This window comes from Fringilla coelebs (assembly GCF_963513975.1).
Source record: "Fringilla coelebs genome assembly, chromosome: 1".
NCBI lineage: Eukaryota > Metazoa > Chordata > Aves > Passeriformes > Fringillidae > Fringilla > Fringilla coelebs.
Window position 1 is genome coordinate 151288100 of NC_140028.1, and position 25887 is coordinate 151313986.

Sequence of the window (25887 nt, forward strand, 5' to 3'; positions counted from 1 at the left end):
GATGGGGGGTGTAAAATCCCAGCTCTCTGGGAGAACACTGCCCAGGGAGGTGGTGGGCTCCCCAGCCCTGGAAGTCCTCAAGCCAGGTGGGATGGGGCTTGGAGCAACGAGGTCTGGGGGAAGAAATGCCCAAATCTGTTCTGATTTGGGGGAAAAACTAAAAAATAAAACCAGATGGGAAGCACTGCAGAACACAACCCAAAGTGGGTATAGATCAATTACACACACCTGATAGCCTGAAAATATTCCAAATGCTCCTTCTTCTTTTGTATGAGAGAAGGAGGGAGGGAGGGAGGGAGGGAGGGAGGGAGGGAGGGAGGGAGGGAGGGAGGGAGGGAGGAGGGAGGGAAGGAAGGAAGGAAGGAAGGAAGGAAGGAAGGAAGGAAGGAAGGAAGGAAGGAAGGAAGGAAGGAAGGAAGGAAGGAAGGAAGGAAGGAAGGAAGGAAGGAAGGAAGGAAGGAAGGAAGGAAGGAAGGAAGGAAGGAAGGAAGGAAGGAAGGAAGGAAGGAAGGAAGGAAGGAAGGAAGGAAGGAAGGAAGGAAGGAAGGAAGGAAGGAAGGAAGGAAGGAAGGAAGGAAGGAAGGAAGGAAGGAAGGAAGGAAGGAAGGAAGGAAGGAAGGAAGGAAGGAAGGAAGGAAGGAAGGAAGAAGGAAGGAAGGAAGGAAGGAAGGAAGGAAGGAAGGAAGGAAGGAAGGAAGGAAGGAAGGAAGGAAGGAAGGAAGGAAGGAAGGAAGGAAGGAAGGAAGGAAGGAAGGAAGGAAGGAAGGAAGGAAGGAAGGAAGGAAGGAAGGAAGGAAGGAAGGAAGGAAGGAAGGAAGGAAGGAAGGAAGGAAGGAAGGAAGGAAGGAAGGAAGGAAGGAAGGAAGGAAGGAAGGAAGGAAGGAAGGAAGGAAGGAAGGAAGGAAGGAAGGAAGGAAGGAAGGAAGGAAGGAAGGAAGGAAGGAAGGAAGGAAGGAAGGAAGGAAGGAAGGAAGGAAGGAAGGAAGGAAGGGCCCTTTTGTGCTAAAGGAAAGGTAAAATTTAGCCCAGTCTTAGTGAGACCAGCAGGACCAGGCTGGGTTCTAAAAGACACCCAACAAGTTCAAAGAAGGATAAAGGAGTTCTCACAGGCTCCTACCAACTCATCAGGTAAAAGGCCAGATACTTAAGCTTAGCTCAGAGCTTAAATCTCACAAGATTCAACAACCTAGGTAAAAAAATTTCGGAGAATTCCCACTTCTGTCAAGGGGTGCAGAAACTGTTGCCTGAATTGAACACTGTCCTAATTTACTATGTTCACAACCAAGGAAAGCAGAAGCCTTGATTGCTGGTGATTACCTTTGATCTTCATTGTATTTTATAATAAAATAAGAACTGCTGTTATCTGATAAGTCCAGTCCCTAGGAACCATCCCCAACAGCCATCATTTCCCCTCTGCCATCCTCTAGAGAGCTGAAATCACAGCACGGGGTCACAAAAGGAGCCAGGTCCAGCCTGAGCAGTGCAAACACAGTAACCCTCTGTGCCCATTCCCAGGGATGCAGGATCATGGGATAACTCACACTGAAAGGACTCAGGGAGGTCTCTAGTCCAACCTCCTGCTCCCAGCTGGAACTGAGATAACCCCACTCCTTTATCCAGCTCAAGCCCTGTCTCTTGCAGGACATTTTGCACAACATTTTTTCAGAGGGGAATGAGCTCACAGGAGGTTTCCAAGACCTCTGCCGCCAATTCCTTTATCCAGCTCAAGCCCTGTCTCTTGCAGGACATTTTGCACAACATTTTTTCAGAGGGGAATGAGCTCACAGGAGGTTTCCAAGACCTCTGCCGCCAATTCCACCACAGATCTTTCCAAACCCGTAGCTCCTCACTCACCTTTATCCAGCACGGGCCCAAAGATGGCCAAGCTGTCGTTGACAGTGGTGCAGTTCCACCTTCTCCCTCGGAACTGGTGCTGGCATTCCTGGATGCCGATCTTCACCCCCTCCGCCACGCTGGGCATGATCTCCACGTAGTTCCGACAGAAGCGCAGCTGCTTGGGCACCAGGCCCGGGATGCTCCCACACAGGATGGGCTGGGTCCCCAGGGACGAGTACTGGTGACCAATGGCCAGGGACCTGGGCAAGGAAAACAGGGGAAAAGAGATGCTGTCAGGCTGGGTTTCACCTCTGTGCTTGGTTAACAAGAATGGGGACAGGAAATCAATGTCTTTAGTTCCTCGGCATTCCTCTTCACTAGAAAACGCCATTTTCATTGTTATCCTTCCCCAAAACACCATTTCTGCAGTTCCCTACAGGTCCAGAAAGGCAAAAAAGTCTGCTTTTAATATATTCCTTTCCTTTTATTTATCCCCCTCTTAATCCATCACTGTGCCGTGAAATCCATCCATCCATCCATCCATCCATCCATCCATCCATCCATCCATCCATCCATATCCTTCCATCCATGTCCTTCCTTCCTTCCTTCCTTCCTTCCTTCCTTCCTTCCTTCCTTCCTTCCTTCCTTCCTTCCTTCCTTCCTTCCTTCCTTCCTTCCTTCCTTCCTTCCTTCCTTCCTTCCTTCCTTCCTTCCTTCCTTCCTTCCTTCCTTCCTTCCTTCCTTCCTTCCTTCCTTCCTTCCTTCCTTCCTTCCTTCCTTCCTTCCTTCCTTCCTTCCTTCCTTCCTTCCTTCCTTCCTTCCTCCCTCCCTCCCTCCCTCCCTCCCTCCCTCCCTCCCTCCCTCCCTCCCTCCCTTCCCTTCCTCCCTTCCTCCCTTCCTCCCTTCCTCCCTTCCTCCCTTTCCTTTTCCACCAGGGGGTCAAACATGCATTTCTTTCTTTGAGACACAAGCACACCTGACCCATTTAAAAGCTGTTTTGTAGGAAATTTTGGCAGCTGAGTGAGAAGCACTTTTGGAGCTACCCAAAGGAGCAACTCCAGCAGCTGAAACCATCAAGCTCTGAGTCTTTGGAAAGGCAGCACCAAGAATTTGGGAAGGGGAACAGCATCATTCTGTGGGGCTTTGGTTAAAGTGAGGGGAGTGAAATTAAAGCCAAACCAAGAACCAAAACCCAATCCCAATTAAACTTGAGGGCAAACTCTGTGCTCAGCCCAGTGGAAGTCTTGAAAGGAGTGTCCATGAACCTTTATGCTGGTGAAGCCTTGGAGACAAACAAGTCAGCTCTGCAGGGAGATCAGCAGATATGCAGCTAATTAGATAGATTTTTAAAGTGTTTTTTACTGGTGCTTCTAATAATAACCTTGATTACTAAAACTGAAGGGATTTTTTGAGTATAATTTCCTTTTCTTCTAATTAAATCTCTTGATTGTCTTTTCTGCCCTGAATTAATGACAAAGAGGAACCTGCCTGGGCAGTGTGTATTTCTGTTTACATTCATTTTTTTGCTGTGTGGTTTTCATTTGGGAACAGCCTGGTGTGTTTAAATTATCAACAGGGCTGTCAGGGAATAAAGCCTTCGCTCTCTTTTGCTCTGACTTCAAAAATAACACAAGAATTCCATTGTTGCCAAAGTCCAGAAGAAAATTAGCTTGACTTTAGCAAGGATAAAAATTATTTTTAAATTACTTTGTTTTAAAGAGAAGGGTCCTTTGAGCCAAATAACTCCTGTCCTGGAGGGGACCTGGTCTAGAGGGAACACAAGTGAGAAGAAAGTGACATTCATGGTCAGGAGCCACATCTCAAGGGCTTTGCCAGCTGCAGACTAAGCCTAACAAATCCATCCTTTCCAGGCAAATAAGGACATCCATTTCTGGATCCCAAATGGCTCCAGCTGGGAGTTCAGAACCAGGATAACCAGCTCAGCCAAGAGCGTGCCCTCCACTACATGAACTTTAGATGGACAAGGTGGAAGGTGCGTAGAAAAGCAAAGGATTTCCAGCTGATTTCCTGAACTTAGATGCCTCTTTCCACCTCTGCTGGACTTCTGGGAGAGGATTAATCTCAACATGAGAGGACAATTCACCCTACCCCAGGGAGGGAGGCTGAGACAAGCAGCACGAACTGCCCTCCAGAAGTGCCCCTTCTTCCCACTGCATTAAAAGGGGGAAGGAGCTCCCCCTGACCCAAAATTGTGCCCCTGCCACCTGCAGGAACCCACAGGAGAAAACTGAGGAAAGGACCCATTAAACTCATTTTCCTTATCTCAGTGGATAGATATGGGGTTTTCTGAGCTTCGGATTAATTCAGGATACACAGCTGGCAGAAAGCCATCTGGGAAATGGAGCCCATGCCAAGTGTACAGTTTTGTTTCACTGTAAAATATTCTACAAAGCACTGGACCAAAATTTCTGGACTAAAGACCCCTTCTAAAACATTGAGGACTTGTTGACTTGCCTCTGTCACCTTGTTGTGTTTTAGGGTGCCATGTACCCAAATTTAAATCCTTTGAACTCCCACAAGACTGGGACTTAGGAGGAATTCCCAGCTTTAGGATTGGGAGCTAAGTGGTCCTATCTCTGTAAACCATCTGGAGAGATGCCTTCATTGGAGTCTCCGGGGAAAAACATTACTTTACTTGTTCCTACTCATCCTCCAGCCACTGACTACAGAGAGTCCAAAATGTGGATGTTTCCTGGTGTCTGAGGTTAACTCCGGTGGGAACAACTGTAGAGTTTGTCTCCACATCAACTGCAACCACCAGCATCCTTCCCAAAGCTTTCCAAAGTCCCTTACCCAGCTCCCAACAAAGATAAAGCATTCCCTGAGTTACCATCAACCTGCTGCAGGCTCCATCCACAATGTTGTGAAGCCAGAAGGATTTTCTGAGCTGTATCAGTAGGACCCTGATGAAGTTTAGGATTCCAACCTCATAAACTTTAATCATACGAACAGCCAAACTCAAACCTGTCTCTGGGTTGGATTTTTGGTGGTTACTACAGTGGTAAAATGAAAATACCAGTCACAGGAAGAGGAGTTTGTAGGTTGGTGCCCTCAACTATTCGTTTCCATTGCTGGGAAGATTATCTGAGATTAAAAAGAAACCCAAAAACGTGTAGAAATACCTCTAATTGCTTTTTCACACTGCTCCCTGCTCAGTACAGCAGGGAAACAGTCACACCTCACTTTGACCTGTGTTACAGTCTGGAAAGTTTAATCTAAAAAAGACAATCTCCAGCAAGAGCCTTGTTCTCAAGGTGTCACCGGGCCCCGCGACGGTGCAACGCAAATTTGGCATTTCATGGGGCACTGTGGGGTCACTTGACTCTCAGCTGGAGGGGGGAATCTCAAAACATCTCCCCATGAGCAGTGGCTCTGCTGCTGAGCAGAGCTGAGCACCTTCCTCCTGCTCCTCCTCCTCCTCCTGGCTCGCTGGCAGCTCCTGGAGTGTGATAACATCTCCCCGAGCACCCTCTTTTGGTTTCTACTTTGCTTCCAGGTGTAAACACTTTCTCCCTCTCTAAAGTCAATTTATCTTTAGGAGAACCCAGTTCTTTCAGCTCCCTGTCATTATTATTGATCATCAGGTGGGAACCTTATGAACCTTCCAACCTTCTCCTCCACCCAGAAAAAACCCAACAACAACCCAACAACCAAACCTTTAGAAAAGATTGGGAAAGTCTATAAAGATCAGAATCTCTTTTCAGTGTTGCTCAACTCTCTCGTGGCTCCCATCATTCTTTTTTTTTTTTTCCTCACTGTTTCCAATGATCAAACCTGGCATCTGCATTTTTCCACTCTCCTGAGTCCTCCTCCTTCCTGTGGGCAGTTTGGAAAATTGTGGTGTCGAGAAATGGGCAGAGTGTCATCTGCTGTGGTCTGACCAGGCACCACCTTCAGATTCCCTGGGCACCACCACTTCCTGGATGCACTGACCCCAACCTCTCCTCTTCCATGGAGAATTCCTGAAGCTCTCCATTTTACAAAAACACCCGTGCTCAGAAAAGGCTCTGCTCAAGTCTGAGCCAATGGAAAGAGTCAAAGAATTGCTCCTTTCAAACCAACCAGGCTTTCCTTCCCATTAGCACAGGAGGAGCCATGAAAACACTGCTCTGTATGTCCACAGCCAAAGTTCTTCGCTTATCTTGAAGCCTTGCATGCCCTGAAGTGTTTAATTCAACCTCCAGTGAGCATTTTTCTTTGCCAACACACCTAGAGAGCTCTTCATTTCCCTTATCTCAATCTATCTGCTCCTTCAGCAGAGCCGTTGTAAATAAGTACCTGGCCACCTTCTTAATAAATTACATGTACCCTCCCTCTTGGAATGGACACCCCAGCCAGGTTAGGAGGCAGAAATATGCAGGAAATACCCGCTCAGAGCTTTTTTTTTTTTTTTTTCAGAAAAAGAGAAGGTTTCAGCTCTGGATGACCTCACTGTTCAGCACCACTCTGCTGACTTCTCAAGGTCACCACCTTCTCAGCGTGTCAGAAGTTCTTGACACATCAGGAGCAGCGTGTGGAGACTCCTACAGCTGCGTGCTTCTCCCTGAATTCTGTCATTCCTGAGCTTGGCTTTGCTATTTATCCTGGAGAGCTTTTTGAGAGTTTCCTCCAGGGATCCTGACACAGGGAAAATAACTTCATTTATTAATGCTGAGCAGCAAGGGTGCAACTGGCGAAATGAGCCAGGGTAAGACCCTGAGGGCACTTAAATCCCACCAAGTATTACAAACAGAGCACCAGGAGTGACTTTGCTCCTTTTGTCCAGCTAGTCCTGGTGAAGAAGTCAAATCAAAGGATGTCCATCTGCTCAGAACAGAGGGGATTTATGTTCTCTTGTAGATGCCTTCAGTGCTTCTCCCTTTGCAGGGAGCCCCCTAACAGCAGGATGGCACATCTCCTCCAAATCCTTTCCTATCATCCATCCAGGTTTCCAGAGGTTCAGCTCAGCCCCTGTTCCTTTCCAACTCATTCACTGCCTCTCTGTGGTGCCACATCCCTTAGAAGAATCTCAGCCACGTGATGAAAGAGGGGAAAAACTGTGTAAAGTGGTTTTTCTGAAAAAGAATGGATTTTCACAACACATCTGTGATATTATGATCCTAAAATATTGAAATTGAGAAGATGGCTGGAGAAGTGTCCATAGGCTGTGAAAGGCTGTAAGGAGAACCCCTCCAGGGCTGTCTCACATCTCCTGGCACCAGAGGGGCTCCCAGGGAAGCAGGTGAGGAGTGGGCAGCCCCCACTCCATCCTACAACATCCCAAACTGACCCTCTCTCACCTCTCACCATAACCCTTCAAGCTGACCAGCATGAAATCCATGCATCTGAAGCTGCCTAAAACCACTTTTTATTCTGAGAAACGAGCAGCTGGCAGGCTGTGAAGGTTCCAAAAATGGGGCTGCCATGCACGGCTAATGGCACTGAATGCCAAGAGGCTCCTGGGGCAGGGTCTGGAAGTCAGTTCCCAAAAACCCCTCACCACACAGGCCTGCCACGAGACAGGTGGAGTGTGGTGTCCATCTAACAAGGACAGCTGGGAGCTGGGAAGGATATCCCAGAGGCTGAGACCAGGAAGAGGAGGTGGGATTTTTTTTCTGTGTCTTTTCCACTCTGGACACACACATTTACTAAAAGATTTTTAAGAGTACATAAATCCATGGTAGTAGGATAAGCTTCCAAAATGATTGAAAAATAAGCACCATCCTGTTTAAAAGTCCTGACAGTGATTTATCTCAGGTTTTTCATTAGCTGAGACCCATCTTTTCTATTTTTATTGTTCTCTGTGGTTACTGAATGTTCCTACTGCTTCATCCATGCAGAGAATGCCATTCTATGGTTTTATCATTCTACAGTTTGAACCACCCCAGAGGCCAGAGCAGTGGACAGACAGAAAAACTTCTAATTCTACATTCATTGAATGGCCTTATTTTTCACAGAAAATACCAATATTCCAGCATATGCTGTGATTTTTTTCACTGTTTTGCTATGAAAACTAAACCTAAAGAAATTTTAGCATGAAAAGAAGAGGAACTTGTCACACTCCATTACTTTAAATGGAAAAGGAAATCCTTCTGCTCACTAATGTCCCTCCTGCATCAAAGTGGTTTTATTCTATGACATTAAAACTATCCTAAACCCAAGCAACTACAAAATGTGGACAACAAAAAAAAAGTTAATTGTTGTTTTAGTTGAAAACTTGGAAACCACCTTAACACAGATCAGCAAAATGATAGGTTTGGCTCTAGAAGACATGAATCAAGTAACTGATTCCAATGTAAGATATTTTTTCAGTTTGGGGTTGTTTTTTTGATTTTGCATGGACCAGTAACAATCAAGCTTAGGCCTAAGCAGTCTAATTACAGAAGTGTCATACTTTAATTCAGAAATATGACTCTCTGCAACATTGGGGTCTTCAACATTTGGCTCTGGGCATCTCTCTATCAAGACTAAGGCATTTCAAAGAGGCTCACAAAAAGAAATCTAAGCCTGTTAGACAGCACAAATTCACTGGACAGGTGTCTGTCCTTCCAGATTTGTTTTCCTCCAGCCTAGAAAAGACAAAGGCTACAACCTACTGGGTTAACTGTTCTTGCTGGATAATTCTTCATTCACCTCCAAGAACGGCACACGGGCTATATTTAAATCCTTTTTTCTCCTCTAACCCCAAAAGTACGCACACAATTTTGTGGCCGAGTCCAACCCTGCGAGCACACAGAGCTTTGGAGGCGACTTTTCTCCGGTAGCACTTCCCTCCCCCTTGCCCTGTGTGAATGAGGACGGCGGTGATGGCGGTGAGGCGGCGGCGCTGCGTTTCTGCAGCTCCTCTCATCCCAGGATCTCCGAGCGTGGGACTCACCTCACCCCACTCTGACCATTTGCAAGTTTGGAATCTCGGCCAAGCTCCCTGTCTGCCCCAGTCCATGGAGCAAGATCAGCATCTCCAGAGGGCAGCTCAGCCCATGCTGAGAGAGATGCCTCAGATAGGTGGGCTGAATCACTGGAGATGCCCAGGAGGCAGCACTGGCTGTGAAAAAATGAGGAGCATAAACTGGACACCTTTTTTTTTTTTTTTTCTCCCAAGCTGTAAGCAGGAATTGGGAATTTCACCTTTTTTTTTTTTTTTTTGGCAGAATCTCAGAAATCCTTGGAGAGCTGGAAGAGGAGGCCAAGGAAGGTCTTTGCTATCTCTAACGTGGAGCACGACAGATTGTTTAGAGCGGTTTGAGGCTGGATTTGAAAAATAATAAGCTCAGTGGCAGCTTCAAGTGGGTGCTAAGAAAGCAAAATTCCCTGAGCTGAGGTTTGGCCAGGACAGCGAATTCCCACAGGAACTAAGGCACACCACAACACTCAGCACCTTCCACTCTGAGTGCAAGAGATGTTGCTTTGACTTTGTCTTCCCTTAGGATCTACAGAACAGAGGAGGAGAGAGAGTACAAGTATTAACAACCCGGTTCCTTGGAAAAAGTCTTTGGAACTCTTTAATTACCCAAGGCAATTAACTCCTTTGCTACACATGTCATCTGAAAAACAACCCAGGCAGCAGAATAATGGCCCCTCCAACCACGTTTTCAAGCCTGGGTCCAGGTCCCAGTGACCCTGGTGGTGCTTCCACGCCACATCCTGCACTTGGGGCTGCTTTCTGGAGGTCTCCCCGCCTGAGATCTGCCTCCATCTACCTCCCAAAATGTGCCAGGATGGCAGTGCAGGGTTTTAGAGATGTATAAGCCTTAACATTTTAATCTGCCACCTACACTGCACTTTATGAGCGCTGTAAATCTCGTGGTTATAATGAACTCATCTAATGATATTGCTGATGGATAAATTTACCTGGGACGAGGAACAACAGTTACTTGCAAGTGAAAGGGGAGTAATTTAAAGTTTCATGTAAACACCTTTGCTGCCTTACTTCTGACTTCTCCCAGCCTAACCCCTCTCAGGGTTTCATGACAAATGGAAAGAATGTGTGTTTGTGAGGCAACCACCGGCTGGCCTGGAAAAGAACCTGCCTCCTTCTCCCCAGCACAATGCTTATATAACTTGGGCACTGGAATGAAGTTTTAGGTGAAAATAGCTCTAATTTTCTGGGTCAGGTGTGCTAAATTAGGGGAATGGAGGGAAGGGACAAAGCGGCATATTAGGCAATGAAAAATGCCTACACGATGCAAAGATATTTAGACTCCTACTCTGAATTTCAATAATAATTAGGACTGTGGCTAGTCTTAATGCTCCCAGTTCCCCCCCACCACACCCCTAAAGCATCCCAACTTGAACCTTTTTTAAATGCTCAGCAATATAAAGTACATATTGTGGTTTCAAACCTCTCATTAAGGCTCATCCCCCTGCGCTGAGGTCTGGCCTGGGCTATGTCAGTGCTAAATACCTCGGAGGACTGGGCTCAAAGACCTCAGATCCCTGCAAAGATTGGATTTGGACTTCTAAATTGCTTAAGTGCTTAAGTGCTCGGGGGAATTTTTATCCTGAAACTCCTCTGCCATGAAGTCGATTTTGAAATGAGAACCGCGGACGGAGAGCGCCGTCGTTTTGAGGTTTTGGGTAAGAACAGCAGGATTTGCACTGTCCACTGCTCTGATCAAGCAAATGACTCACACTTCTCACCCTTTTTCCTTGGAAGCTCTCATTTCTCACCCTTTCCTCGGAGAAGGTGCTGTGAATATGCATTGGGTGGTGCTGAGCACACACACAGACCCTCACACACACACAGGGCTGCGAGTTCCTCCTCTGGCTTTCACTGACTCATCAGGCTCACCAAATGTGTGAACTCACGCTATAATGTTCTCCCAGAAAAATAACAAATTGATTTCATTTTTACAGGCTACAGCATGCTATATAATTGGAGACACTGCCTTGTCAACTCAGACCGGTCTGACCCGACCAGAGACATTGCTTACAGCTGTTTACGGAGCCATAAAGTTTCCTCCTCTTTGTTTTTCCTTCCTTTTGCACTCTCTCTCTCTCTTTTTTTCTTTTTTTTTTCTTTTTTTTATCTTTTTCCTCTAATGAATCCTACCACTACTTTTTGTTCTGGTCATAAAATACCCCAAAGGAAAATGCAGGAAGCCTTGATTTAGAGAAGCACTTCAGCCAGTGCCTCGTGTTAACACAGGGGTTTGAGCACATATTTAAAACTGAGCATGTGTTTAAGGGCTTTTATTGCACCCAGCCAGTCAATAAGGAACTTGTCACGCTGTTATGTGCTTTTTTTTTTTAATGTAATTATCGATACCAAATTAGAAGTTTGGATTGGGCAACCTCAGGGGTTGTTTCCTTTGCAGACCCACAGCACAGCTCCAGTTTCATCGGGAATTTTGCCATTTCTCATTGTCATTGTGTCCAAATCTTAAACATCTGAGGAAGGGAAAGCTCCTACATTATTTTATCAACTCTACTGAAACTGCCACCTAGGACTGGGTACAGTTTTTTTACATGACAAAAAAACCCACCCATATTTGCCAAGCACTCACAATAATCTTAATTTTTCTGACCCATGTAAAAATAACAGTTTTAGAGAGGATGGATTTGCAAGCAACTCTATTTTGTGCAAAAATCTTTTATGTTTATCTTAAAATACTCAGAACCTCAAAAGCCAAGTGAAATGTTTTGATTTTTTGGAAAAAAAAAAGGATTTCTGATCACATGCTTGATTTTGCTACCATGAAAAAGTTGCTTCACTTTGAACTAATGAACTGAAAAAAAAAAAAAAATCCCAAACCCAAAAGGGCTTTTCATCCACTTGCACTATCCATCAAAATACCTTCTAAGTACTTGGCAATAAATTATGGCTGTGCTTCCTTTCATATCACTCGTTCACCATGGAATCTGCTCCTCCTTTGGCCTGAAATGTCACAATTCTCCTCTGGTTGAGAGCCTCTGAACTGATCAAGGACTGATCAAGAGGGAATCAGCTGTTCCAGAGTCACAAACAGACAAAACCACATCTCAAACCTTCTCTGAGGCCCATTTCTGTCCCAGAGGAGACTAAGGGGAATATTTGTCTGGATCCTGGTCCTGCCATACGGGAAAGGAACATGAGAGCAGGACAGGAAAGACAAACTTCCCTCCAGAAAGAGGTTTCAGGTCTTTATTCCAGCTTTTAGAAAAATGTGGAAAGCAGCAGAAGGCAGAGAGCTCCTGATCCTCTCCTTCCCTCTCTTTGGGAAGAGCTGCAGCAAAACATGACCTGGTATTAGACAATAAAAAATCTACATGGAGGAAGGGCAGGAAGAACACCAGAGCCCAAAGAGAAAACAACTCTTATTTAGCACTAAAACAGCAACAAGAGTGCCAGGAGGCCAAAGCTCAAACTTTTTTTACTGCTTATAAAATGTTTTTTTTTTCCTCAAATGAATGTGCAATTTGCAATTTCTGCTGCAACAGAACAACTGGATGATTTTTTTTTTTTTTTTTTTTTTGCAAAGAAACTGCTTTGCATGGGAAAAAATCCTCATGGCTCCTTGACATGTTTCAGCTAGATCTCAGTAAAATTAAAGAGGTACAGACTGATGAGTCGCTCAGAGGTACAGGAAAAATGCCAGTGGATGTCCTGGCATTTGTATACACCTTGAGAGAGAGAAAAATTCTCTCTCAGAGATCATCTCTCACAACAGAAAGAATAACAACCACTGGTGCAGAGAAAAGAGGGAAAGGTTTAATTTGCTTTACAGCACTGCCTTTTAGCACTGTCTGCAGATAGCTCCTGCCTGCTGAAATGGATGTGCTGGATCTCCTTCAGCCCAAAATTCATTCTGCTCTCAAGGGAGCTGGCAGGGAGGTTTCAGCCATAAGGCAGCTTCATTTTCTTGGGCTGCTAAGCAAAATCCCTCCATTTGGCAACCCCTCAACAGTGACAACGACCTAAAGTCAAGGTTTTATAATCTGTTTTGGAGAAAGGAAGCCATATATATATATATATATATATACACACATTTAGACTAGGTGTTCTAAGGAATTCTTCTCTGTGAGGGTGGTGGAGGGCTGAGATTGAATTCCCAGAGCAGCTGTGGCTGCCCCTGGATCCCTGGCAGTGTCCAAGGCCAGGTTAGATGAGGCTTGGAGCAGCCTGGGATGGTGGAAGGTGTCCCTGCCATGGCAGGGGTGGCACTGGATGATCTTTAAGGTCCCTCCCAACCCAAACCATTCCATGATTTTATGACTCTCAATCAAGAGGCCACCCACTCTCCTAATCCCTTGGGTGAAAAAAGGTGATTTATATGAAAGGTTCTCCCAGACCTGGTCTGAATTCCAAAACCAGAGCCAGAGCATTGTGGCACCACGTGTGCAGCACCAGAGAGCACAGGGCAGGACCAAGCTTTCCCCTCCAGGCTCCTCTCCCTAAACCTGCCCGGGTCTGGGGCTCTCACACTCTCCAAGAGTTTCTCCTCCAAGTGGTTTGGCAGGTGTGGTGCCCTGATGCCCCTCAGAGGAACAGAACTGCTCTCCCAGGTGGAAACCTCTTGGCTGGTGAGGCCGTGCCTGGATGGAGAACATCTGGAAGGGGTCAGGCTGGGGAATGCCAAAGAAACTGGGAGGGAGGAGGAATCATGAAACAGAAACCCAGAATGGCCTGGGTTGGAAGAGACCTTAAAGGGACCTTAGATCTATTTCCAGCCCCCTGCCATGGCAGGGACACCTTCCACCATCCCAGGGTGCTCCAAACCCCGATGTCCAACCTGGCTTTGGGCACTGCCAGGGATCCAGGGGCAGCCCCAGCTGCTCTGGGCACCCTGGCAACACCAACTCCCAGGGCAGAAATCCTTCTCAATATCTAATCCAGCCCTATTCTCTTTCAGTGTGCAGCCATTCCCCCTTGTCCTGCCTTGTAAAAGTTCATCTCCATCTTTCTTGTAGCTCCCTTCACGTCCTGGCCACAATTAGATCACCCTGAACCCTTCTCTTGTCCAGGCTGAGCCATCCCCATTGCAGGCAGGAGGGAAAAGGTTTTGAGGAAAGAAAGGGGGTCAGGAGCTGTCCTTGCAGCAGCATAAACTACCCCAAATCTCTGACTTGGGGGATGGGATAAGATTTTGGGTGAAGAGCCAACGACCCCTCAGTGCTGGGGGCACGGAGCCTCCATGGAAGGATTTGGGAATCTCTGCAGCAGCAGCAGCACCTGCACACCTGAGCAGCATCCCAGCCTTAATGATTTCTGTCTGAGAGCGGCTGGGGAGCTGCAGACAGGCTGCCAGATGGTGATCAGCTCGTGCAGGGGTGATCACTGCTAGGCAAAGATACCAGCTTTGACATGCAGCAAGGGAAGCAGCCAAGAATTTGGGAAAGCAATCCCAGCTTTCTGCTGTGAGCTCTGCTGCCAAGATCCCTCCTGTGTTTACTTTAGAAACCAGAGACGAGCCCTCCTCAGCATAATAATAATAATAATAATAATGAACCTTCAGGGTCACTCAGCTTAGCAGATGGATTCCTTCCAGCTTGGATTTCTCTGCAGAACTGAAGCACTGGTGGATCTGGGGGATTATGCAATGTTCATAATTGGGTTTCACAGGAGATCTGGACAAAACCATCCAGTGGGAAGGGAGCTCCACTGGAGACAAAGCAAACCCATCCACGGATCCCATGTGGGGCTTGAGTGGCCACAGGGACCATGCAGCCTCTGCAGAAGCAGCTGTGTCTCACCAAAGAGCTGCTCACTCCCTGATTTTCAGCTTTCCCATGCTCCCAGACCCTAAATACAGAATTAGAGAATCATGGAATGGCTTGTGTATGAATGGTTTGTCTGGGGACTGCAAAGGTGACCCACTCCAACCCCCTGGTCATGATCAGGGATGTCTTCAGCCAGATCAGGTTGCTCAGAGCCCCATCATCCAGCCTGACCATGGATGTTTGCAGGGATGGGACCCACCAACTCTCCAGGCAAGCTGTGCCAGTGAAAATGCATCAGAATGTGGGAAAGTAGGGATCTAAAGGAGACATTTTGACTGGCCAGAAATATGTAACTGAACAAATCACTCAAGATGTTAGCAACTGGTTTTTTCTTTAAATTAAACAGCATAGGAATTTCCAACTGCCCATACTGCCTGGACAAGAGAAAGTTCAGTTTTAAAGGAATTTTACAGGAATAATATCCTAAATGGTATAGAGGCTCTATAACTACTGTCTTAGAGCACAACTCTGGGGTTTATTACAATGCTGAACTAATTAATTAATGGAACCCAGTTCCAGATTATCACCAAGGTTCAGAGGAACAGAAGGGGATTTAGCAGCACTAAGAAGGGCTCAGTTGTTTTACACAAAGCAGGAACACCTGGAGGTGTGACAGCACAAAGACACCAGGGGTTTAAAGGTCTCCAAGCCCTTCACCTACAGGACATCCCCCCATTTACCACCAACCTGCAGGGCAGAGAGGGCACTTTCTTTGGAGGGGATTGCTCAGCTGAAGGGCTGAACATGGCAGTGGAAGCAAAGCCACGAGCACGAGGACTTGTTCACCCCCGATGCCACCATCAGATGTTCTCTGCCTTCCCTTCCCTTCCCTTCCCTTCCCTTCCCTTCCCTTCCCTTCCCTTCCCTTCCCTTCCCTTCCCTTCCCTTCCCTTCCCTTCCCTTCCCTTCCCTTCCCTTCCCTTCCCTTCCCTTCCCTTCCCTTCCCTTCCCTTCCCTTCCCTTCCCTTCCCTTCCCTTCCCTTCCCTTCCCTTCCCACGTGTACCCACGCACGGACACACCTACTGACACATCCCTGTGTTTGGAGCCTTGGTTGAACATTTCTCTGCTCTGGTGCACCCAAGCACCCACCAGAAACATCGAGGCTGCCCTCAAGGAACTCCTTCTTACACCTCCTTGACCTGCTAATACTGACTGATAACGTTTGGAGATGGGAAGCTCAGGACAAGGCGGGTGAAGTCTCCAAAAGCTGGTGAGATATCTCAGGACATGCCAGGGTCACTTGGGTTGAGTGCACAGGGACCTCTCCTGGGGGTCACACCTGGCTCCCAAGTGCCACAGGCTTCCTGCAGGACCCGTGCAGTGGCTTCCAGCCCTGCTTGGGTGTCTCAGGGACCACTGGGAATCTACACCAGGACTGGGAGCCTCGATGGGGACACCTCAGCTGCTGTGGGTGGCCACAACACAGAGCTGAGCCAGCCATCCCACATGTCCCAGGTGTCCAGTGGGAAGAGCTGGACACACTTAGGAGACAAGCAACTTGGCCTAGTCAAGACAGCAGCTTCAATTAGAAGTCATGAAGTCCAGTTCAGTGCTGGACTCCGCTGTCATGAAAGTGAAATGCTCCCTGTGCATCCCTGGCAGTGCCCAAAGCCAGGTTGGACATGCTTGGAGCACCCTGGGACAGTGGAAGGTGTCCCTGCCTACAAGATGGGGTGGAATGGGATGATCTTTAAGGTCCCTCCCAGCCCAAACCATTCCATGACTCTGTGACTCCTCAGCTGTGAGTTACTGGCAGTGCGGGTGTCCAACGGGATGAATCCCACCTTCACCTAGGGATTATTTAGTCTCAGGTGAAGAACAAGAGGTTTGTATTCACCTGTACCAAACCCTCTGGCCAAAGGTCTGGCTCTGAGCTCCACAGAGACTGGCTGAGAGCAGAAGGGGGGCTGCAGTGGGGTACAAACCCCCTCCATGGGAATTACAGCAAATACAGGAGCAAAGACCCAAGCCCAGCAGTTCCCACTGCAGACCAAGCCAGGGACATCCTCACCAGGACACAAAATTCTGCACTGAAGATTCAGCACTGTTCCACTCATTTGCCTCCCTGTGAGATGGTTTTCCTCAGCTGGGGCAGGGGAACTGCTGAGAGGCAGTCCCAAAAGCTCAGGAATCCTGCCGAGCTCCCTTCCAACAGCACTGTAATCTCATGGATTCATCAACGCATGCAATTACCAAGTTGGACCACCCATTAACTCATCTCCTCTACACCACTGGCCTGAATCACCTCCTCCAGCAAGATGCCCACTCTTGATCCAGAGATATCCAGAGCCAGGGAATCTCTCAGCTCCCCCAGGGACGTGCTGACCCATCCTCCCTGTAAGAGCTGCTGGAGCCACTCTCTCGTGGCAGGGGTGCAAAGAGGTTTGTGCAGAGGGACTGTGGCTTTCCACACACGGCACTTGCAGGTGCTAATTTTGACTCTGCTGAAATCACTGAGACCTGAATCCTGTCTACAACAGGAAGCAAGAAGAGGAAGACAGTCAGTCCCCCATAATTTTTAACCTGGGCTTGGTTTACGCCCTTAAAAATAATAATTAGAGGCTTCCCCCTCTCCCTGCAAGAAATCATTTATTGCTTCTGCTGTAAAAAGGAGTTTGTAGGTGAATACACTGGCTCTCTCCTGGAAGTGCTGGTGCTGGGTATTCACTGTAATGAGGCTGATCTCACCAAGTGGGTGGTGGGGAGGAGGGGAAGCTTTGGGGTTCTTAAGGAGGCTGCTGGGGGAGGATGGGGACCTACCTGCCCTCCACCCCACGCTGCCTTCCCCTCTCTCCCCACCACGGCTCACCTCCTTTTCCTTTCTGAGCAGCAAACTGCTGCTGCTGCTGTTATTGACACATATTTCAAACAAGCCCGTGCAAGGGACTCGAGACACATTACATTGCACATGGTGCCCCGGGCCACACATTCGCCTCCTTACACCGACAGCACGTTTTGCTTCATAAAGAATGTGCAGGCCTTCACCTGGAGCTATTTATCTGCTGTGCTCCAAAGAAAGGAGAGGGGGAGAAAGCCCCACATGCCCACGTTGGCTGTTAACCCCAAGCTCCAAACCCTGTAAGTGGCCAAGTGCTGACCCCTCTGGCTGTGAGGTCTGTCTGCTGATGGTCCTGCACAGATGCCTGCAGTCTGTTCCCCATCTTTCTGAGCACCTGAATTTAGGAAAACCCCTTTCTGCACCCTGACTGACCCACTCCCACAGCTCCCAGCACATGATCCACTAGGGAACACAAGCAGAGCTCCCAGACTCCTGCATCACCCCACCCTGGAAGAGGAAGCCTATCTGGTGATTAAAAGTTGCTGATACACACCTCTTTCCAGGATCAGGGTAATCTTCCCTTGCTGTTAGCAACATTTTTTTTCCCCCTGCTTTCTCTAAATCTTTCCATCATTGTTATTACAACGATAACAACAATAATTATTACTATTATGCCTTGAACCTGAGTCTGAGATTGGGGCTCCCATTGTGCTAAGAGCTCGGAGGAGAAGTGTCAGGGAGATGATTTCTGCTGTAAAAAGCTCATTTTCTGCACTCAGGCAGGACATGAAGGGGTGAAAGAAAGAGAGAAGGGGCCAGGAATGAGGTAGGATGGGAGGCAGCAGTAAGGAGCAAGTGAAGAGCAGTTAGCAGAATAGCAGGAGTCAGCACTGGTGCATTGCCTAAGCAAACCCCACTCCTTGTCTGTGTCCACACATGTCAAATCTCGACAGGGAGAAGGGGAATGCTCCCTTCAGTCTCCCAGCTGCAGAAATGTGGATTCTTTTATTTTTCTTTTTTTTTGACACAGCAGCAGCAGAGCACACTTCAGCAGCTGCTCACAGTCATTGCCTCTTCTCTGGTAGACCCCTGCCAAATTCCCAGAATAAAAACCCCTTCCTCTGTGGCAAAATCAGGGTGGAGAACTTTCCTCCACTAAAAAACCCCCTGCCCTACTCTTACCTTGAAAAGAAATACCTGCACTCCTGTCCTTTTGGGGGCTGGAAAGCTGCCAGGGATCCGGGGTAAGGAGTTGCTAACATCGTGCCATACTAATAATTCTTCATTTCACCCACCTTTTTTTCTGTCTCTTTAGATTAGATTTGAAGTGCTGCAGGGCAGGGACTGTCTCTTGCTATGTGCACACACGGTGCTCAGGACAAGGAACCTTTCCACTTCCTTGGAACTGGCAACTGACTGCTGAGGCATGATCATAAATAATAGGGAAGGTCTTGAAAGGCAGAATGACAACAGGCTGACTGAGAGGGGCTGGGAGGGTTCTGAAAAAGTTTTGAAAGCTTTTTTTTTTTGGCTTGGTAAATGATTAAAAACAAAAGGACATATTTGGTGGTTCTAAGGAATCAATGATTCTGCTGGGACTGTGATTCAGGAGCACCAAACTACAGGGGGAGGGTAAAAGAAAAATCTGTCCTGGTAGAACATGAGAAGTTTAAGAAAAGTGAATGCAATTCCTTAATTCACCTTTGCTCTTACAAAAAAACCCAAGAAAATAAATGTAGGTGAAATCCCATGGGGTGATTTAAGCCATCCATCAGCTCCCAGCACTGCTCATGAATCTCACTCACCCCAATCCTCTGTGCACTCAAAGACCAGGTGAGAAGAGTGGGAAATTGTGAATATAAACTAGGACACAAAAAGGCAGAAAAGTGATAAGGAAAGCCCATAGTGGATAATCCATGGCCAGCAGTGCTAAGAACATGATCATGACCAATAAATAATTGTTTAATGTGTTGTTGGAGAACATACAGAGATATTCAAAGGCACATTTGTAGTCCCTAATAATGTATTAATCTCCTGTAGATGAACAAGGAGATAAAGAAGGAAGGGAATCTTGGATATTTCTGGATAACTACTGTTAACATTTGTAATAAATCTCCAAGTGATGATGGAAAACAAGAGAATGCCAAATAGGTTAGGAATCCACTGTGTTGTTAAAGAGCAAATGGATAACTGTAAATCTGTTATCTGGCCCAAAAGGGAATTGGATGATACAAGACTGAACCCACAGAGGATGGAAAAACTGAAATATAATTAGTGGTAGTAACCACAGTTCTATGGAAAACTAATTTTGTGCAATTTTTAAATGAGACTGTTAAACAGAGGTGATAAAAGTGATGTTAGTACAGCATTTTTAGTCAGAATGTAAAGAAAAAGAGGGAAGAAAGAATACAAAATGGTCATATTTGGGATCAACATAGTACAAAAGAAATACCTGGGGAGCTGACAACTCTCCAGTGTCACTTTGCTGAGCAATTGCCATCAAACAAAGCTGTTTTTAATTGGAACTCTCTGAGGCCATCTCAGTGCTACTGAACTTTTTTACCAACAGCCCAAAAAACTCCACATCATCATCATCACTGCCAGGGCGTGAAGGATGTGGAAACATCAGAGGGGTGAGAGTGAAGGACACGGGCAGGGCAGCAGCGCAAAGGCAGGGTCAGGATGTCACCACCCAAAGCCACCTCCGTGCCCCAGGTGCCAAGCCAGGCTTGAGGGAGTGACAGGAGCCACAACAAATCCCCAGGAGGATGTGGGGATCTGGGAATGACCCCCAGGATGGGAATGCTGAGCACAGCAGGGCTGGAGAGTGAGCCCAAAGGAGGAGGGAATAACCCAGAACTCAGCACAGGGGAGGACTTCAGCCTGAGGTTCAGCTTTTATATTTTCACATTCTGTGCTGCTTTAGTCTGTGGGTCTGAGCTTCACATCAGGGGATGGTGAGCTCTGTGCACAGAGCAGGGAGACAAAACAATTCCTGCTCCAGCTGGGCACCAAGGACAAATGACCCAAATCTCAGGCCAGGAGCACAAACCCCGTGGGCTGGAGAGAGAAAAACAAGCAGGGTGGGACTGCAGGGGCTGAAGCTGGGATGGGACAATGAACTGCAAGGTGCAAATGGAGCAGAGCTGATCCCAGGGAGAGACCCCGTGCCCGGCCGGGCATTTTGGGGCCATTTTGGGTCATCTTGGGTGCAGCCCTGGCTGGGCTCTGGTGCTGCCCAAGGTGCATCCATGGAGGAGATCCTTTGGATAAATCCCTGCTTTATTCTTTAGCTCTGTCCAGCCTCTGTTCTAGGTCACAAGGCATCAGGACAGGACCCAAACTGCCACATCCAGATGTACTGACAGGCTGGAGAAGGCCTGGAAAAGCAGAAGGACATCCAAATCTGAGAGGAAGGACTGATCCACACCATCTGCTACATCATCCTTCCCTTCACAGAGGAGGATATTGGACACAGGGCTGAAGTCACACACAGAGATTCTCTGAATATCACCAAACCTCTCTCTGGCGCTCAGAACCAGAGTTTTAACCAGAATTATTCATTCCTTTCTTGATCTTTCACATTACAGTGGGTTCCAATAAATTCCTCTGAGGTTGAAGAGCTCTGAATGTGAGCTACAGGAATTTTAGGAAATGCCACCCGGGGCATCTCTTTGAATGCTCTAACTCAAACAGGGGTTGTCAGACCTGACAAAGGAGCCACCAGGTGTAGCCCTCATGGTCCTAATGGTCCTGAAGATACAGAGTCATACCGAGATTTCCTTGGAGCTTTCCCACCCAAGTAGTGACTCAAGCCCCTCATTGTTTTCGGGAAGGAATCTGACACCATCAGGCCCGAGATGATCCACGGCTCCAGGCCACAAAGTCCCCTATCACCGAGTGCTGTAAAATTCCCTGATCAGAGGAGCATTCCCCACGAGCCCTCAAAGGGCTGAGCACCACGTTCTGCCTGAGACAATGGGATGCAATATATCTACAACCATATAAATAGCGAGCGGGACGAGACTCGGATAAGATCACGGCTTTACAATGCTGCCCCTCCTGCTTTTAACCCATCCCAGTGTCGGCTGAAACCGGGATGTGGCAAGCCTCAAAGGGATTTATGCCTTGGAATTAGCAGCCTTCTCCAGCCTTACAGGAATAAGGATGTTGATTCTCACCAGCAAATTGCTCCCACTCAGCACCGACTTTCCTCCTTGATCCTTTTAGCACCACCTTTTGTTGAGAGCATCTAATCACTTATCAGCAAGGGTCTTCAGCTAAAAACCATTTGGGAACACCTCAGCTGTGGCCCTTTCATTCATTGTCCAGCAGCATCCTGCTCAACAAAGGCTTTTGCACCGAGGTTTTCCTGTAAGCAGGCTGGACCCTGGGTCCCCAGGGTTGTGAAAGACACCCTGTGCCAGCACAGGGGAAGGGATTGCCTTGCTGCAATTCCCATGCTGCTTGCTGTGACAGGACAGAAATGTCTCTTGGGTACCCAGAATTTGGTTGGCGCCAGAGCTCTGGGAACAGACTGCAAGGCGTGGGTTGTTTTTGGATGAATCATGTTTTTAATCATCAAACACTGCCAATCAGAACTGCAGCAGATTTTCCCCAGAATTTTTTTTCTTTTTTTTTTTTTTTTTGGTGTGTGTGTGTGTTTTACCTTAAGAGTGATAATTTCAATTTCAGGCTCCCAAATCTGGATTAAGCACACATAGGAACCTCCTGAGCACTGAGTAACAAAAAATTCTCAGCCCTCTTGTTGAAGATGGAGAACCTTCAGCATCGACAGGTTGGGTGGGTTGTGAAACTGTCCCAACACTAGATTTGAGATAACAATCATCCCAGCGTGCACAGGGATCAATTCTATCAGTAAATTGCCTTAATTAGAAGAGAAGGTGATGTAGTTATTAAGGTGTGAGCATGGCACTGTGGACTGGGGGCATTTTGGTTTGCCTCAATTTCCTACCTGTGAAGTGGGAATAATATCACCATCCCCATCCATGGAAACAGCCATTCCATTAGGGAATTAAGGACAAAGCTGTTGACACGTAGATGATGGATTATGAATGAATGAGCTGTATTTCAGTGGTGAACTGCTGATGGATCACCGGGTGGGTGTTCTTTAGAAGAGCTCCAGAGGTGCACATCCTGTCTCTGCCAATAACCAGATATTTGTCAGTGGTTATGAAAACCTCACTTCCACTGTGGTAAGCCTACAAACACAATTTTGGGTGAGGGAGGCCTCACTTCTACTTCTATTTAGGAATCTCCCCACTTCATCAATAAATTTTATCCTTTTAATCTCTGGAACAACACCAAACGCTGTTGTTTTCTGCATTTCCACTCAAGGCTTGTCTGATCACTGAGGTTTTTTTAAGTTTTCAACCTTTCAACTCACTCTTCTAAGCAGGGCAGGTGGTGAGGGGCTGGAAATTTCCTTTTCCCCCTCCTGGGCCAATTCCATTTGTTCCTGATTTATCCTGTGCCCCAGCTGAGAGATGGATCAATGAGACACAAGCAAGAATGTAAGGACAGGATGTCCCACGTGCTTAAACATGTGGTTAAGTGTTTGGCTGAAGGAAAGTTTTCATAAGGATTAGATTTAATGCAAGGAAAATGAGTAATCCCACGCATGACCCAGGTTTCCCTGTGTTAGGTGCTTCACATCGGACCCTGCTCTGAAGAAATGGCTGCTCCAAGTGTTTTAAGACTTCCATAATTTAAAACCATGAAAATCTCAAAGAATTGTAATAAATAAATAAGTAAACCAGAACCAAAACCAACAAAACCCCTCTCAGGTCAAACTTCCCATAAATCTGTGTCCAGCTCTACTTTACCAACCAAAATTATCCACTGAAGGGTTTCATTCAAAGCTTGTTTACTGGGGACATTATTTATTCATATCAGTTGCTAAATTGGCAAAGATCTACAGGGGTGCTTTAGCAGGAGTGGACAAAACTGGGCATGCAGGAGCAAGCATTGATCCACAACCTGATCCAAAATCTATTCCAGAGTAAGAGATTTCCAATAAAAAGACCTCCAGGAAGCCTCTGCCTCTCCAGCTGGATGAAGCTGACTCCAAGGGGAGCCCAAAACAATAAACTGAGATAGGACATGAGAGCAGGGAGGTGACACACTTGTGTCTTTGCACAGTGTGTGTATTTGACATATTTTCACCTACTCTTTCTGTTTCTGCAACTTCTTAAATGATGGCCAACAGGAAAAATCCAGGAGAAAGCACAGGTAGGAAGCTCAGGTGAAGGCAGGGAAGACTCAGACACAATTGTCTAAGACGTGGTGCTCACAAAAGCAGATTTGTCTTAAGAGAATCACACAAACCCGACCCAGATCAGATCCCTGAGCCTCATACCCACTTTAAACTTTTGACTTCATCCACTGCTGCACGTGGTTTGTACATTATTAGTAATGTACAGAGTAATTATTACTTTTATCAGCTCCCCTTTAAAACCACTTGGGAGCTTCTGTTTGTGGGTTTTTTAGGATAGGTGGGAAAAAAACACTGGGGCAGCCAAGTCAAACCTCTAATTTTTGATAATATCATTCTTCAGGCTGTTTTTTCTGCTATTTCTCCTCTTTTTCACAGAAAAAGGTAAGGAATTGTGGTCAGGCTGTCCCCACCTGGAGCTCAGCTCCTGAAGATGGGAAATCAAAAAGCATTTTGCCAGTTCCCTTCACTGGAAGTGCATCACTTCAATGAGCGTTGAGTGAAATCAGGATTTCCTGGAAAGAGCCAGCCTCAGAGGGCTTTGGATAAAGTCCATCAGGATTCTGTCCATGGTTTTACACCCTGAGCCCTCTGCAGAGCTGCTGGCAGCTTTTGGATACCCCGTGCAGATGAGATCAACTTAGTGGGCAACCAAGATTGGGGATTTGATCCCAGTGAGGAGATAAGAATCCCAAAGGCCAGCTTTATGGCTTTGTTACTGATAAGGTGGCAGAGCAGGGACTAATCTAGATACCAGCATAATTGATAATAACCTTGGAGCTTCTCAGAGCTGTTTAATGACCCAGGAATCTGGGGAATGCTGCTGCATGGCAGAGCTCCTGCCATGTGCACAGTTCCTACCTGGGGCTGTGAGAGCAGGTATTGGGTCAATACTGAGCAAAAGGATGACTTCAGCCCCAAATGCTGCATGCCTCAGATCTTAACTCCTCACCCACCCCCCAACCCTGGGATACCACACCACGAAGGTGAAGAAAAATGTGCTTTTCTCTTGGATAATTCAGCACCTGGGAGACAATCCAAATCCACCGGGCGAGCTCCCATCCAGGAGCTGGGGAGCTGCGTGTCACACCTCAGCCTGGAATCAAACAGATTCCAGTAGCCATGGGAAAATATGCAAACAGTGACTTCCAGCTGAGACAAGTTCAGCACAGCCTGGCCAACGGGGTGGAGGCTCCATTTTTTGACTCACCCAATGGAGCTCCTGCCCAAGGACCACGAGGGTCCCTGTGCAGTGAGCCACGGGGTCCAGCCAGGGCTGGGAGAAGGAGTGGAGAGATCTCTGGCTGGATTTGGCTGCCAGCTGGATGGGAAGTGTGAGATCCTGCTCCTGAGCTTGTCTCAGCTGGAAGGAGCTCAGCACAGACATAATCCATCCCTGCTCTGTCCTCTCTGTGCAAATCTCATCCCAAGGCGTTTTGGAGCAGCACAGGATGTACCATGGCAAGGCTGCTGGAATCCAGGGATCTCAGGTGGGGTCAAACAGCACTCCTGGACTTTTAGAAAGCCAGGACTCAGGTCCTTAACAGCATTTAGTGTATCCCTAAAGATACCAGCCCCACCTTGGCTGTGATGGAAAAACCCTTCCTCCCTCCTTCCAGCTGCATTTACACAGGGACCTGATGTAACTCCACAGCCAAGAGCACACTGGGATTCCATCACACTCATGGAGACCCCCAAAAATTAGTTTGCAATTTCTCCTACCAGTATCTTGCCAGGTCAGTCAATAAACCCTGGCTGTTTGCCACATTGATGTGCATTTTTTGCCATTTTCTGTGAAGAGCCTGTTCTTAAACACCAGATCTTTGATTGAGGAGCATGCTGGTTCCTTATCAGCAGGGTGCTAAAGAGACAAGCAGCACAGTCCTTCAACAATGCTGATCCTGAGAGTCTTTGTACCTCTGTTGTGGGTACAGCCCTTTCACACCCTTTAATAATGGGGAACTGAGAAATGCCCACCTCACACACTGAGAGTGCACCCAAAGGAGGGGATTATCTGTGTCCTACTCCTCTGAGTGGCAGGAGATCAATGCTTCACTTCATCTCCACTCAGGGAAATCGAAAGGACAGCCCTGACCTAAGCTGAGGGGCTCTGGTAAAGAATTCTCTGTTCTCATGCACTCAGGAGCTTCTCAAAAGCTCATCTGCAGCTCAGGTAGGACCAACCTCACTGAACACAAACCACCTAAAAATGTAGGTACCTAAATGTAGCCTGACTATTCACCCACAGATCTGATGGAAGGAAAGGTTCTTACAGGCAGCAACTCAATCACAACTCAGTTATGGCAACCCAAGTGAGAGAATTCCCATTTGTGGAAT

At 47.2% G+C, this 25887-nt stretch overlaps 1 protein-coding gene across 1 annotated transcript in view; it reads right to left on the reverse strand.

Annotated features, from left to right (window-relative positions):
- WNT3A (Wnt family member 3A) overlaps positions 1-25887 on the reverse strand; it is a gene marked incomplete at its 3' end in the record, with an annotated part of 95761 nt that overhangs the window by 40618 nt on the left and 29256 nt on the right. The window contains exon 2 of the mRNA XM_084222174.1: positions 1855-2096. Coding sequence (XP_084078300.1) covers positions 1855-2096 — 242 coding nt within the window. The remainder of the gene's footprint in view (positions 1-1854; positions 2097-25887) is intronic.